At 39.2% G+C, this 14,606-nt stretch overlaps 1 protein-coding gene across 4 annotated transcripts in view; it reads left to right on the top strand.

The window, feature by feature from the left end:
- Window positions 1-13,604, top strand: part of unc5b (unc-5 netrin receptor B) — a 79,489-nt gene extending 65,885 nt beyond the window's left edge. For all 4 annotated transcript variants that reach the window (XM_028468742.1, XM_028468741.1, XM_028468740.1 and 1 more), the window contains 9 exons: window positions 1,948-2,142; window positions 2,493-2,861; window positions 3,992-4,079; window positions 4,429-4,603; window positions 4,685-4,924; window positions 6,885-7,034; window positions 8,541-8,705; window positions 8,781-8,959; window positions 10,277-13,604. In XM_028468742.1, coding sequence (XP_028324543.1) covers window positions 1,948-2,142; window positions 2,493-2,861; window positions 3,992-4,079; window positions 4,429-4,603; window positions 4,685-4,924; window positions 6,885-7,034; window positions 8,541-8,705; window positions 8,781-8,959; window positions 10,277-10,442 — 1,727 coding nt within the window. In that variant the 3' untranslated portion in view covers window positions 10,443-13,604. The remainder of the gene's footprint in view (window positions 1-1,947; window positions 2,143-2,492; window positions 2,862-3,991; window positions 4,080-4,428; window positions 4,604-4,684; window positions 4,925-6,884; window positions 7,035-8,540; window positions 8,706-8,780; window positions 8,960-10,276) is intronic.
- Window positions 13,605-14,606: the final 1,002 nt, after the last annotated feature.

Raw genomic sequence — 14,606 nt, 5'->3', positions numbered from 1 at the left:
GTGACTCTCTGTGACTAAAAGGATGTTATTTAAAGTGAAAACCATGAATTAGATAACATTGACCAAGACACTCCATTTATTATGGATTGGTCACATCATGGCAGATGCTGGATGCACCTTCAGACGGATTAGCATCACCGCCAACATTCAGTTAACGTATCGGCTCTACGTAGCAGTCGTGCTCAGTCCTTCCTCTATGTTTATTTATGTAGCCATATATAGGACATAACTGTTTAACTAAACAGTGAAACTGCATAATATGTACATCTTTAAAGGTTGTGGGTGGTTTTTAGGGATGCACATCAGGCTTTAATTGAAAGAATCACATGCAAACAGACTCTGAGGTTTTAGCTCATGTGTTCAGCACCTTTACCACTGAGCCCAGTGGATCTGCAGAGGATTGTGTGGTTGATCCTCCGTCTGTTACACAGCAATTGTCTTGGAATCTCCTCAAGTTTCTAAGCAACAGCAACGACTGCTGTCGATGCCAATGCATGTTAAGTAGTACACCTTGTTGCCTATGTAGGCCAAGCATTGATTATGTTGTTTATCAGAGAAATTAAAAATGATGTTGGCATGGGTCGTCACAATTTTCCAGAGCTCAATCAATATTCCAATATTTAAACATACAGAGTCACAGTGATGCAGGAATTCACTGCTTACAACATTTTTATAAAGAGGGCGTTTCATGGTTACTTGGACATTGACAACATAAATGATTGCAATTGTGGCGTAATGTTGTTGTAAACATAATTGAATTGTAATTTAGTTCAGATAATTGACTTTGTAATTGTAATTGGCATGAAAATTCACTCACTCAATACAATTTCATTAAAACGAAAAACTGGGGAACCAAGTTAGAGTTCTTTGTCTTACACATATGTAGTTAACAATTAATAAAATATGTTTTGTATCAAATTTACATTTCAGTTCTCTTGAGTATCATTTTGTCTTCTTCCTGAGGGATGTACTGGCTCAGACGCCCACACCAAACACATTAATACCAATTTTTTTATAGATAAAGAAGCCTAACAAAGGAACCAAGAGATGAAAAACAAATTAGATTATATATAATATTTTTAGTGTATTTTAACTGACTCGTTATCATAAGAGATGCTAACAGAAAGCTAATGCAAGAAGAAGGGAATCTTACTTGAAGTTTTATACATAGATATTATGACATGACACCTGTCATTAGCATGAATAAGGTGTCATGAAGGCTGTCATTATTTGTTGTTTGTTACCCTAACCCCACTAGATTCCTCCACCGACCCCAAAAAATGCCAACATAGCTCTAAAGGTGTCAGAATTTAGCAAATGACACCTTATTCATGCTAATGACAGATTATGTCAGCTTTACGTATAAAACTTCAACCCCTCGGAATCACTATAACCCCTCAGAGACAGTATAACCCCTCGGAGTCACTATAACACCTCAAAGACTATAACCCCTCAGGGACAATATAACCCCTCAGAGTCACTATAATAATGTCAGCTTTATGTATGAAACTTCAAGTAAAGTGTTCCCGAAGAAGGTTATTTATTAAAGGCTCAGTAATTGTGATAAATTGAATTTGAACTTTAGTAATTGACAACGTAATTATAATTGACTTTCAGTGGAAAAATAATCATTGTAATTTTAATTGTAATTGAAAAATTTTGTTTGTTACCGCTGGTCACCGTAATCATAATCTAGTTAATAAATTATGGATAATTGAAGACGCAATTGTAATTGGAGAATGTAATTCACCCCAACCCTGATTGACAGTTAATGTTAGCATGTGTCTCAATATTTGCTTTTTCTGTCTCCCTAAATGTGTGATAAATCTGACATTGTGTCATCCCTCTGCCTCCACCTCCTGTGTGTGTTTGGTGTCGTACATGGTACATGTCTCCCTTTATTATGACTCAGCTGTTCTTCTTCTTCTTCTGGCCCTTGTCTTTTAGCTGCAGGGCCAACTATGGGAGTGGCAGTCTACACTGGTCTGGTCGTGGCTTTGTTGCTGAGTGTCATCCTGTTGCTGTGTGTGGGAGTGCTGGCGTACCGTCGCAGATGCCGCCATCTCCACGGAGACATCACCGACTCTTCTTCTGCTCTCACTGCTGCCTTCCACCCTGGCAACTACAAGCCTCCCCGACAAGGTCACTTCACACTTATGCAAACAAGTATACACAATGGGCTATGGTTTATACTGTATTATACATGTCCATTTCTTTCACTTATTGTTAATGAAACCCAAGTAGTTTCACGTATTTCTAATTTTATCATCTGATAAATGAATTAATATCTTTCTTTCCCCTCAGCCACATATCTATTCTTTGTCCATTTTTACATTTTAAGCATTTGTCATGGTGTCCTTTCTCCTGCTCTTGCCATCAAATATTAATTACGAACATTAATCCATTTCATTGGTGTCACTTTGAGCATTCTCAGCCATGCCTGTGTCATTTCTCAGTGATAATAGAACAGCCTCTCTCCTCCCTGTCCACAGATCACTCTCATCCTCTGCATTCCTCGGCTCCTCCTGATCTCACAGCCACTGCGGGGACTTTCCGTGGACCACTCTTTTCCCTGCAGCAGAGTGTGAACGACAGCCCTCACAAAATCCCCATGACCACCTCTCCACTCCTGGACCCTCTGCCCACTCTCAAAATCAAAGTGTACAATGCCTCCACACTTTCCTCCATGGAGCTTCCTGCTGACATGTGCTCCAGTGATGGAGAGATCCTCAGTTTGAAGTCAGTGGGCACTGTGGGTAGTAAGCGGGACTACCACAGTCCCAGTCTGTCCAGAGAGCCAGGGTTAAGCACCAGTGCCACACTGGGAAACCTGGGAGGACGACTTACCATTCCCAACACAGGTAATATGCAGTGTTTCTTTAAGAAAATTGGAGTCACTATAACCCCTCAGAGTCACTATCATTTTTTAGTCACTATAACCCCTCAGAGTCACTATCATTTTTTAGTCACTATAACCCCTCAGAGTCACTGTAACACCTCAAAGACAGTATAACCCCTCAGAGTCACTATCATTTTTCAGAGACAGCATAACACCTCAGAGTCACTGTCATTTTTTGGTCACTATAACCCCTTAGAGTCACTTTAACCATTCAGAGACAGTATTACCCCTCGGAGTCACTATAACCCCTCAGAGTCACTATAATTCCTCAGTCACTATAACCCCTCAGAGTCACTATAACCCTTAGAGTCACTTTAACCATTCAGAGACAGTATTACCCCTCGGAGTCACTATAACCCCTCAGAGTCACTATAATTCCTCTGAGACAGTATAACCCCTTTGAGACAGTATAACCCCTCAGAGTCACTATAACCCCTCAGAGTCACTATAACCCCTCAGAGTCAATTAGTATTAGTAAATTAGTAAAGCTCTCAGTATAACTCCTGGACTCAGAATTCTCCCTCGGAATCAGTAAAACCCCTTGAAGTCAGTGTGACGTGAAGTATACCTTAGTGTTTTTCAATCTTAGGGTCCTAATCCCATGTGGGGCCGCCTGAAATTTAAATAGTGCCATCTGGAATGTGTTAAAAATAATTACTGATTAAAAATATATTTTTACGTTGTTTTTTTTTTTAAATTCGTCTTCAAATTGAAACACAACATACAATCTTGAACAACTGTATTCTAAATTTTCACTTTCTCAAATATAAATCGAGTTTAAATAAAAATAAAGAAAAGAAGGACGAGAAAAAGGGGAAAAAGCAGTATAAAAATATCTGAGCTGGTGCAAAAATTCTTTGGGTTCGACAAATTTTTCGGATGTAGATTAAAAATAATGAAATGGGGCCACGATTTAAAAAAGGTTGGAAACCACTGGTATAAGCCCTCAGACTCAGTATAATCCCTCGGAGTCAGTATAACTCTCAGTATGTCCCTTTAAAATTAGTTTGATGCTACTGTTCCAATTGGTTTGAATGGGTAATTTTTTTAATTTATCAAAGATTAAGTCAATAATGTTTTTTCCTTTTTTAGGTGTGAGTTTGCTGGTTCCACCTGGTACGATCCCACAGGGGAAGTTCTACGAGATGTACCTGATTATCAGCAAGTGGGACAAAACCACGTGAGTTTCCTCTACTTTTCTTTCTTTCTTTCTTTCTTTCTTTCTTTCTTTCTTTCTTTCTTTCTTTCTTTCTTTCGTTCTTTCTTTTTTTCAGGAAAAGGTGAGGTGCAGACTGTGCTGAAATGTATTAACTAATTTACACTTATTAAAGAATTGATTCATAAATAAATCAAATGTGTTGTTTATGTTCACATTAGTTAAATAATACACACAGAAAGTCTGTTGAAAGCAAGAACTTGTCTTAACGTAAAGAACCTCTCAGAACATTTAACCATGTTTAAGGCTTTGTGTTTTCAATCAAATGTGATGAATTTGGGTGTGTGTGTGTGTTGACATGTGATGTCTACAGATTGCCCTCAGAGGGGAGTCAGACTGTGTTAAGTCCGGTGGTGAGCTGCGGTCCATCGGGCATGCTGCTGAATCGTCCGGTGGTTCTGACTTTGCCTCACTGTGCACAGCTGGACACGCCCACCCCTGACTGGACCCTCACACTCAAGACTCAAACACACCAGGGGGCGTGGGAGGTGAGATGACCTCACCTTGCTACCGTATGGTTCGTTGTCATGCATCACATGGCTGAGCCCGCCCTGTGCCTTTTCTATCAGGAGGTTCTGACTGTAGGGGAGGAGAGCTTGTCATCTCCGTGCTACCTGCAGCTAGAGGAGGAATGCTGTCACGTTCTAATGGAGCAGTTGGGAACGTACGGCTTGGTTGGTCAATCCTGTCCTCCTCAGCCAGCGTGTAAACGCCTACAGCTGGCTCTGTTCGCCCCTCGAGCTCCGTGCCTGTCCCTGGACTACAGCCTGAGGATCTACTGCATACAGGACACGCCACATGCCCTCAAGGTGCTGCTGGCATTCCCCTCCAGTCCATTGTCACAATTCACTTAAAAAAAATTGCAATTCATGATAACAATAATAATAGCAATGACTTGTAATTTATTTGAATTTATCGATTTATATACCTTTTGCAAAATTGCTTACATAAATAAAGGAAAACTTTATATACAGTACCACCTTTAGATGCAAAAACTATTTGGAGTTTTGATCAATGACATAGTTGTAGCTGCTGGAATGGGAATCAAACTGTAATAAATGATAGTATTGTACATCAGGGTTGCGTCATTGTTGATTCAAGGGTAGAGAACAAGAAGGCAGTCAGAAGTGGAATCGAAAAACACATTTTATTAATATAAAAAGGAATAAAAAATCAACAAATTTACAGCATACAATTAAAAAAAATTATAAAGTGGGGCGCACACAGATTTTCTAAATCTCAAAAGATTTCTTATCTGAACAAAACCCACACTTGAAGATAAAAAAAAAATCATAGTCATAGAACAGCCTCAGTGCACCATTGAGCAAATTCATGCACTGCTAGGAACAACCAGGGAAAGAAACATGACACACAAAAACCTGAAATAAATAATACACGGAAACAAATCCAAAGGAAATAATTAATAATTAAACAAAACACAAAACCCACCCTGTTACAAACCACAGGCCGTCTCTGCAAAACAGTTGGACATGCAAAGTGAAAGAAATGAAGAATAGACCAGGAATGTAAAATGAAATGAGTATTTTATTCAAAGCAGTATGAAGAGTAAAATAGTTAGTGCTGTTAGTCCTGTTCGTCTTGTTGGTCCTGTTAGTCCTGTTAGTGCTGTTAGTCCTGTTAGTCCTGTTAGTGCTGTTAGTGCTGTTAGTCCTGTTAGTCCTGTTAGTGCTGTTAGTGCTCTTAGTCCTGTTAGTCCTGTTATTGCTGTTAGTCCTGTTAGTCCTGTTAGTCCTGTTAGTGCTGTTAGTGCTCTTAGTCCTGTTAGTCCTGTTAGTCCTGTTAGTCCTGTTAGTGCTGTTAGTCCTGTTAGTCCTGTTAGTGCTGTTAGTGCTCTTAGTCCTGTTAGTCCTGTTATTGCTGTTAGTCCTGTTAGTCCTGTTAGTCCTGTTAGTGCTGTTAGTGCTGTTAGTCCTGTTAGTCCTGTTAGTCCTGTTAGTCCTGTTAGTGCTGTTAGTGCTGTTAGTGCTGTTAGTCCTGTTAGTCCTGTTAGTCCTGTTAGTCCTGTTAGTGCTGTTAGTCCTGTTAGTCCTGTTAGTCCTGTTAGTCCTGTTAGTGCTGTTAGTGCTGTTAGTGCTGTTAGTGCTGTTAGTGCTGTTAGTCCTGTTAGTCCTGTTAGTGCTGTTAGTCCTGTTAGTCCTGTTAGTCCTGTTAGTCCTGTTAGTGCTGTTAGTCCTGTTAGTCCTGTTAGTCCTGTTAGTCCTGTTAGTCCTGTTAGTGCTGTTAGTGCTGTTAGTGCTGTTAGTCCTGTTAGTGCTGTTAGTCCTGTTAGTGCTGTTAGTGCTGTTAGTCCTGTTAGTCCTGTTAGTCCAGTTAGTCCTGTTAGTGCTGTTAGTCCTGTTAGTGCTGTTAGTGCTGTTAGTGCTGTTAGTGCTGTTAGTCCTGTTAGTGCTGTTAGTCCTGTTTGTGGTGTTAGTGCTGTGCCTGCTGAGGAGAACCAAACAGACTTCCCTTTTTTCTCTAAAATACATTTGAAATTAGCAAATTGAATTTTTATTTACTACAACTTATAATATTACATCATAAGAAAAGCTCAGTGACTTTACTGTAAGGTGTTCACCAAAATGCTTAAAGCTTTGTTTACATCACTGCCCCATCTTAGACAGCTTTCAAAATGGTAATCCTCATTCTGGAGGGCCGTCATCCATTCAACAAATGCACAGCAACATTTAGAAACATGAAGTAATAGCCCACAGCAGTCCGTAATGATTAAACAGATCTTTTCCTGAGCCTGTTTTTGTTTCCGTGCAGGAGGTGCTGGATTTAGAAAGGAGTCTGGGTGGAGTTTTGCTGGAGGATCCCAAACCACTCTTCTTCAAAGACAGTTACCACAATCTGCGCCTGTCCATCCATGACATTCCTCACACTCACTGGAGAAGCAAACTTCTGGCTAAATACCAGGTGACACCATCAAGTAGATAGCAGACCAAACTGTACATCAAACACATTCAATAGGTCAATAGTTTTAGTTGTGTTTGTATGTTAGGATGCATGAAATAAACTCTTCAGGATACATTTTCATTACTACTTATAAAATGCTTTTATTGTAATTTCACAATAATATTTGTTTTTTCAGCAAATGACATCCCACACATCTGCATCATTATTATATCCCCAAACCAAACTTTAAACTCAATGTATGAGGTCACGACACTGATTATAAGTTATGCATTCCACAATAAGTTTTTCAGAAAGAGTATTTGTTGTGCATCCTTCCAATACAATACCTTCTCGTGGAGTATTGATTGTTTATCTTTGACATAATACTTTTTAGGCAGGAGCTACCCGTACGGTTGCCGTATCAATATACCGACATTCTATCCGTACGCTGCGCCCCTCATTGGCCAATTTAGGTCACGTGACTAAGACTAAACCTAACCGTAAACCTAACCCTATAAATTGTTGCGATATGGGGTTATAACCTCACCCTAACCCTAAGACGCTACTTACGTGTATTTCGGTAAACGTACCAATAGCACCAGAGGTTGTGCGTACGGCAACCGTACGAATAGACACTTTTTTTTTTAACAAAAAAGGTTACAAGAAAAAACACAAAAGAAAATATACAAAGTGCTGAGGCAAAAATTAGGGAGACAACTCTACAACAACATAATCATCCCTTGTTGGAAAGGGTGCAAGATGAATACAACTTATATAGCCCTACCCCTTCAAAATAAAAGCGATGAAAGCCAAAGTTTTACCAATATTAGCAAAAATTTAAGTTAATCTTTGTGATGTCATCGGTTTTATGTTGCCATATCGACCTTTTATTGCTGGAAAGATGCTAACTTATTGCTAACATAAACATGCCATATTTGCAACCTTCTAGAATATGGAGGATGAGGAGTGCCACAATTAAATAAATAAATAAATACATTCATTTGTAAATGAAAAATGTCAATAATTAATTAACTGTGTCAATAATTAATTAAATGTGTGAATAATTGAAAATTAAACGGTGTATTTATTTATTTAATTGTGGCACTCCTCGTCCTTTATACGAGAAGAGCATATTTATCAATATCATATTTTCAAATCAAGGAAATTTCAAATTAATTAGATTCTTTTAGATTTTTTTTTTTTATTCCCCTTTTTTTTTAAATATTAATTTGAGGAGTCACTGTTAAACACATAAGAACAATGGCTTCCACGTGTGAGCAGACATTTAAAAGATTTCTGTGCTTCTTTTGTGCAACCTTTTCTTCCTTGAAACTTTGAAATAAAGCCACAGTTTGGAGAAATATTTCATTTGATTATTTATTGCTACAGTATTTTCAGTTGGATAAGATAAGACCACTGGTCATAATTCATTGAAAGTGTTCGATGAGGAAAAGAAATACTGTCCAACCACTGATATAGTGTAATAGTATTACCCTGTTAGTGTGACCACTGTTGTTTGTGGTACAGGAGATTCCATTCTATCACATTTGGAGCGGCAGTCAGAGACCTCTGTACTGCACCTTCAGCCTAGAGAGAAGCAGCCTGGCTGTGTCACAGCTCGCCTGTAAGATCTGTGTCCGACAGGTGGAGGGGGAGGGACAGATATTCCAGCTGCACACAGATATCCAGGAGGTAATTACGGACGGAGCCACAAATGGCACTAATTGAGATAAAATCACAAATGTATTGTCTTCTGTTTGATGTCAGACCCTCCCACCGCACTCGCCCCTCCCCTCGGGAGGAAGCTGCCTACCCTCCTCTCAGGTGGGACCGTATGCCTTTCGCTTGCCGAGCGCCATTCGTCAGAAGATCTGTAATAGTTTGGATGCCCCCAGTGCCCGAGGCTGTGACTGGAGACTACTGGCTCGCAGTCTGGGCTTTGACAGGTCAGATCACTCACAGTCATACTCTGGATAGATAGATATATAGATAAGTAGATAGAAAGATAAGTAGATAGAAAGATAGATAGATAGATAAGTAGATAGATAGATACGTAGACATAGAGATACGTAGACATAGAGATACGTAGACAGATACGTAGACAGATTGATACGTAGACATAGAGATACGTAGATTGATAGATACGTAGATAGATAGATACGTAGATAGATAGATAGATAGATAGATAGATAGATAAGTAGATAGATAGATAAGTAGATAGATAGATAGATACGATACGTAGATAGATAGCTAGTTAAGTAGATAGATAGATACGTAGGTCGATAAGTAGATAGATAGATAGATATGCAGATAGATAGATACGTAGATAGATAGATAGATACGTAGATAGAAAGATACGTAGATAGATAGATACATAGATACGTAGATAGACAAATAGATACGTAGATAGATACGTAGATAGATAGATAGATAAGTAGATAGATAAGTAGATAGATAGATAGATAGATAAGTAGATAGATAGATAGATAGATAGATAAGTAGATAGATACGTAGATAGATAGATATATAGATAAGTAGATAGATAGATAGATATATAGGTAAATAAATAGATAGATAGATAGATAGATAGATATTTGTATTTGGCTGTCTTCAAATACAATACAATTCATTTTTGAAAACACAATAAAAACAACTCAATAACAGTGCTAGTGTTTCAATAGGAGAAATATATTTTATTTTTTTAAGAATTTTTGAACATAGACAGTGAACTCATTAACTTGTAGTGATCCTCACGATCATTCCAAACATTAACACCGTAAACAGAAACAGATTCTTTTAACAGTTGTTCTGAATTTACTTTTTTTCAAAAATATAAACCCCTCTTTAAATTATATTTTCCTTCTCTTAGTTTAAAAAGTCTTAAAATGGTCTTTATTTGTTACTCGGAAAAAAACACTTTTAACCTTACTAAATTCATTAGTTTTATTGTTCTAGATCTAGATTTTTTATTTTATTAGATTTTTTTTTAAAACAGTTTGTTGAGTTTAATTAGATTAAATTTAAGCAGACAAGTGTGAAAAGTTTATTATATATTTCTAAGAGTGATTACAACCAGCAAACAGGATTCAGTCACGCATGTAAATCAATCCACACGAGTCATCGTCTCCACTATTACGCTGCATTGTGTTCTCCAGCTATCATCAAAGCACCTGCGATGTGACGCGGACTAGTTTGATCCTGTGTTGGTGGTGCAAAGATCCACACATCTATATCTGATTTCCTCTCCTCTTTCTTCTCTTCAGGTATTTGAACTACTTTGCCACAAAGCCGAGCCCCACGGGGGTTCTGCTGGACCTTTGGGAAGCCTGTCACCAAGGTGACGCGGATTTGGTCTCTCTGGCGACTGCGCTGGAAGAGATGGGGAAAAGTGAGGTGCTGGTTGTCATGACAACAGATGGGGATTGTTGATTGGCCATAGAGCAAGAATGTTTTCCACACCAACGTGATGAGACAAGAACACCTGGCTAAGAATATGCACACACCCTGGAGCGGATCATGCACCCAATGAAGCGTTAGGGTTTCTTCCTCCACCACGTGCACCGCTTTACCTCAGCCTCACGTCCCTTCTCACTGACCCAGAGATCAGACGCAAAGCCACCGAAGTCCATTCTCACATGGACCTGCCGATTCATTAGAAATCCTCCAAAGCAATGTTGCGTCTGAAGTCAATTTGAAGTTACGGAGGCGTAAAATTGCTGTCAAACCATCTGTCGGATGTGGTACTGATTGTCTTGAAATCAGAGGAATCTTGTACATAAACAACAGTGCTTTGAGACAAACAACATCCATGTAATCCACACACATTAAATAGCACACACGCCAACGCAGGATTACCCATGTTTCCAGCAGCAGATTGAAAATGAACGGCTTGACATCAGCGTCTCACCTGGTGGCAGGGGTGTTGTTTTCAGCGTGCGGTGAATGACAGGTGGTACCAACCCGCCTGCAGCGTCTCCAGTCTCCTAACGCACACAAACACACATACAAAGTGGTCATTAATCGTCTGTGAATCCGACAGGCTTTGCCTTTCATGTCATGCTTCTTTTGAGCGTTGACGAATCAAACCCTCCAGGTTTGAATCACGTCGCTTTGAGCTGACAGGAAGCCGCCTCTTCATTGTGGAAGGAGGGTGAATTACAAAGTTGCTCTGAGAATTGGCAGATAACTAGACTGACTCTTTATATTATACCAACAACTGCCTCACAGTCTTGGCATATCATTTGGACTCACAGGGGCTCCTCTTTCATCTCTCCGCGCGTTCCTCTGTCGCTCTGCTCCACTCGACTCTGTTGAGAATAAACTGCACGAGAGCTTTTCCATTCGCCCCTTAAAAGTTTCCTTCGGGGAACGCTCGTTGTTTATTATCCATATTTGTGGATTCTTTCTTTTGTTTTCTTTTTTTTTGTCATTGATGTTAGGCTCATATAGCCTTTGTTTCATCAGTTGTGCTTGTTTAGGCTCCTGAGCTGCTTTGTATTACTTCTGCACCCAGTAGAGCAGGCCAAATGGGAGAGCTGGGTGCACAGGGGAGGTCTCTGTTCTCAATGACAAAAGCTAATGTTTATTGTTATTTTAAATGTGCATCTTCTCCAAATGTAAAGTGTAATATGTACGACTTAAGAGTTTGGCTGAATTTACTGTATTTTAGAGGCTTTGAGTGCATCTGAATAGTCCCTCCTATCTCCTTTCCTAACCATATTTCCTTAACCCCTGGAAGTGTTTAAGTGGCGGCCATGATAAGGAGTGTTCCAATTGTTTAAAAGCTAAGAAAAGGAGGCTCACTGTTTCCTTTATAAGCTCCTTTAGCCTAGGAAACACTGACGCATCCTTTACCAAAGGAGATCAGATAATGCTGACCCACAATTCCTTGTGGCGACAACATATAAAGGGACCCGCTTATCCGAGTGTTCACGGAAACTCACTATAACTGAAAACAAAGCACTCTGTCGTTCAAGAAAAAGGTATTCGAGACATTTTTAGCCACATTATGTTTTATTCAACATTTTTATTTACCTAGTAACGCTTTGTGCGGTTGTACTTTTGTATGCCTACAACGTTATGTCGGCCTATATCTTGCATAAATGTAACAATTTCATAAAATCATACTCATTTAGGATTAATGTTGATTTATGAGTGGAAGGTGAGAGTGAGCAATCACTCTCAATGTGACATTCTTTTAGTTTCAGTCGTAGCCTCTTTTCCTTTGATTTACGTTCAAACCTTGTGATATTTGAGATTATAGCAGCGGTTAGAGGCGCAGGGAAAAGTGTTATAAATGTCCATTTTCAGAAATGTGTTGACATAATCTTCGCCGTCGTCGGATTATAACGTCACTTAGTGGAAGTGCGTCTCATTGTCAAAACAAACGTGATGGCCTTTCCCTAACTCCTTTCCTTAACCCCGTGATGTCATCCACATGCTTAAAGAAAAGTGGATAGGAAAGGAGATAGGAGGGACTATTCGGACACAGCCTCAGTTTCTTTGATCTGATTTGCCTTATCTTCTGTTAAATACCAAGCAAAAGGTGCAGGACCTATACCTCAGAGCCAGGCTGATATATATGTTACCATCCACTGCATATGTATGTATGTATGTACTGTATGTATCCTTGTGTTTACTCACTCAATCTGATATGGATCAACTTGTCACCAAACCGGCTGTATCTTTGAAGCCGTATGAATTCTCAATATTCTCCTGTCAGTTTCCATCAGATGTGAGAGGAAGCTCTGCTCTCTGTAACATTATCATCATCAATTACACTCCATCTTTTCTGAGATATTCTCATCTTTGCTGCAAAAAAAAGTGTTCATTTATTTAAAAACATGAAAAAAAAGCATCACAAGCAGTATATCCCTCCTCCTCAGCAGTGAGTCATGTCACTGTTCAGTGTGTGTGCGTGTGTATGTGTGTGTGTGTGGGCAGATGGGTGTGCACATGCCCTATCTGCACATCTCTGAGTTCTGTCCATTCTATTGTTAAGTGCTATGCAAGAAGTACAAAAGAGAAGTGGAACATTCTGACTTTTGTTTTCTGGAAGATTAAATCTATTTTTTCAGATCAGGACTCTGACAGGGTTTGGATTTTTTTACGCCGACGGTGGTCGATGAGTAGATTTGTGTCCGTTCGTTCAGATGGACAGAAAGAACGAGGTCACCGTACCAAGGAAACCACTGACTAATGGTCATGGACTCGTGCACTGCTGATTGTTCCCCACATAGAATTACCCACAAGTCAGAAATGGACGTCCCTCTTTTTTTTTTCCTCCAATCTTGGTGATGAGACTGGCTTTGCTGTTCTCTGCAGTGTTTGTCCAGATTTCACGACTAGCTGCTGGATCTTTGGCCATATCTCTGGTAGAGTGGTGCAGGAGCATGGATTTAAACTGGCTCCAATCAAATGAACAATGGAGTCGTTTGTCGATGGCGTCAGACATTTTTACACAAGAGAAACCTAAATGGACTCAGTGATATTATTTTACGTCTGTAAAGTATCAATTGTAAATAAATGTCTAGCCTTCTTACCTGTAACTAAATATAATTTTTATGCAATAAATTATATTTCTTAGTTTAACTATGGCGTTTGAGATGTCTGATTTGGGTTTTTATTAAATAAAAACAATTAAAGTGTACTTTCCAGGATGACTTGAGCCCGTGTCAAACCCGTGGCCCGCGGGCCAAATCAGGCCGTGTGGAGCATCCAATTCGGCCCGCAGGTGAAAGTAAAAATGACAGAGAAAACATGAATCGTTGTGTAAATGAAACTCCGCAACATTTGCAGGTGCTCACAGTTGTCCTGGAGCTTATATCGCATGATTGCAGTCATTTTTTATGTTAAACAGCTGGAAAGAAAACTCAAAATTCTTACAAAATCCTTCAGTTTTCCTCAAATTATGACATATTTCCCTTATTTAAATCACAAAATCTTGGAAATTGAAAGTAAAGATTCTATTGGGACCGATATCTATCACTTTATTGTTTGGATATGATCAGTTTCTTACATATTTTAAATTGTATGTATACGTAGAAGTGTAAACTCTTGAGATCAAACTGTTTCATATTTGGCCCCTGAACTAAAATGAGTTTGACACCCCTGACTAAACCTAATTTTCTAAGAATGAATAATCCTTCCTTTGTCAGTGCACACCTCAGTAGAAAATTCCCTTTAGGTCCATTTAGCTCTGAAAGCCTTTAAGTGGTCGGCCGGCCTTTACATCACCAAGGTCTCTGAGACACTAATTTTGGCCTTTAAGAAATGAATTGGGTTTTTATATTATTAAGTCCAATTTTTAATACAGGCAGGGTGAGTGGGGAATTGACTCATGAGGCTCACATAATGAGAACAAATATCCCAGTGAGTCATCTTTGTGTGGTGATTGTTCGCTGCAGCATGGTGTGAGTATCTGGCATCATTGGACACCTGTTTTTTAGAATGTATTGTGGGCTTTCTGTTGCCCTTTGAGACATTGTTTAACAGAACAGTTTACAACTAAAGCTACGGCTTAAATATTATTTGTTAGAGACTTTTAAGGTTTGGAGATTGCTTTAAACTTTGTTTACATAAAGTCATATTGAC

The sequence above is a fragment of the Gouania willdenowi genome, chromosome 15 (genome assembly GCF_900634775.1).
Source record: "Gouania willdenowi chromosome 15, fGouWil2.1, whole genome shotgun sequence".
NCBI lineage: Eukaryota > Metazoa > Chordata > Actinopteri > Blenniiformes > Gobiesocidae > Gouania > Gouania willdenowi.
Note: the sequence above shows the minus strand (reverse complement) of the source record. Positions and strands in the feature narration are given on the sequence as shown.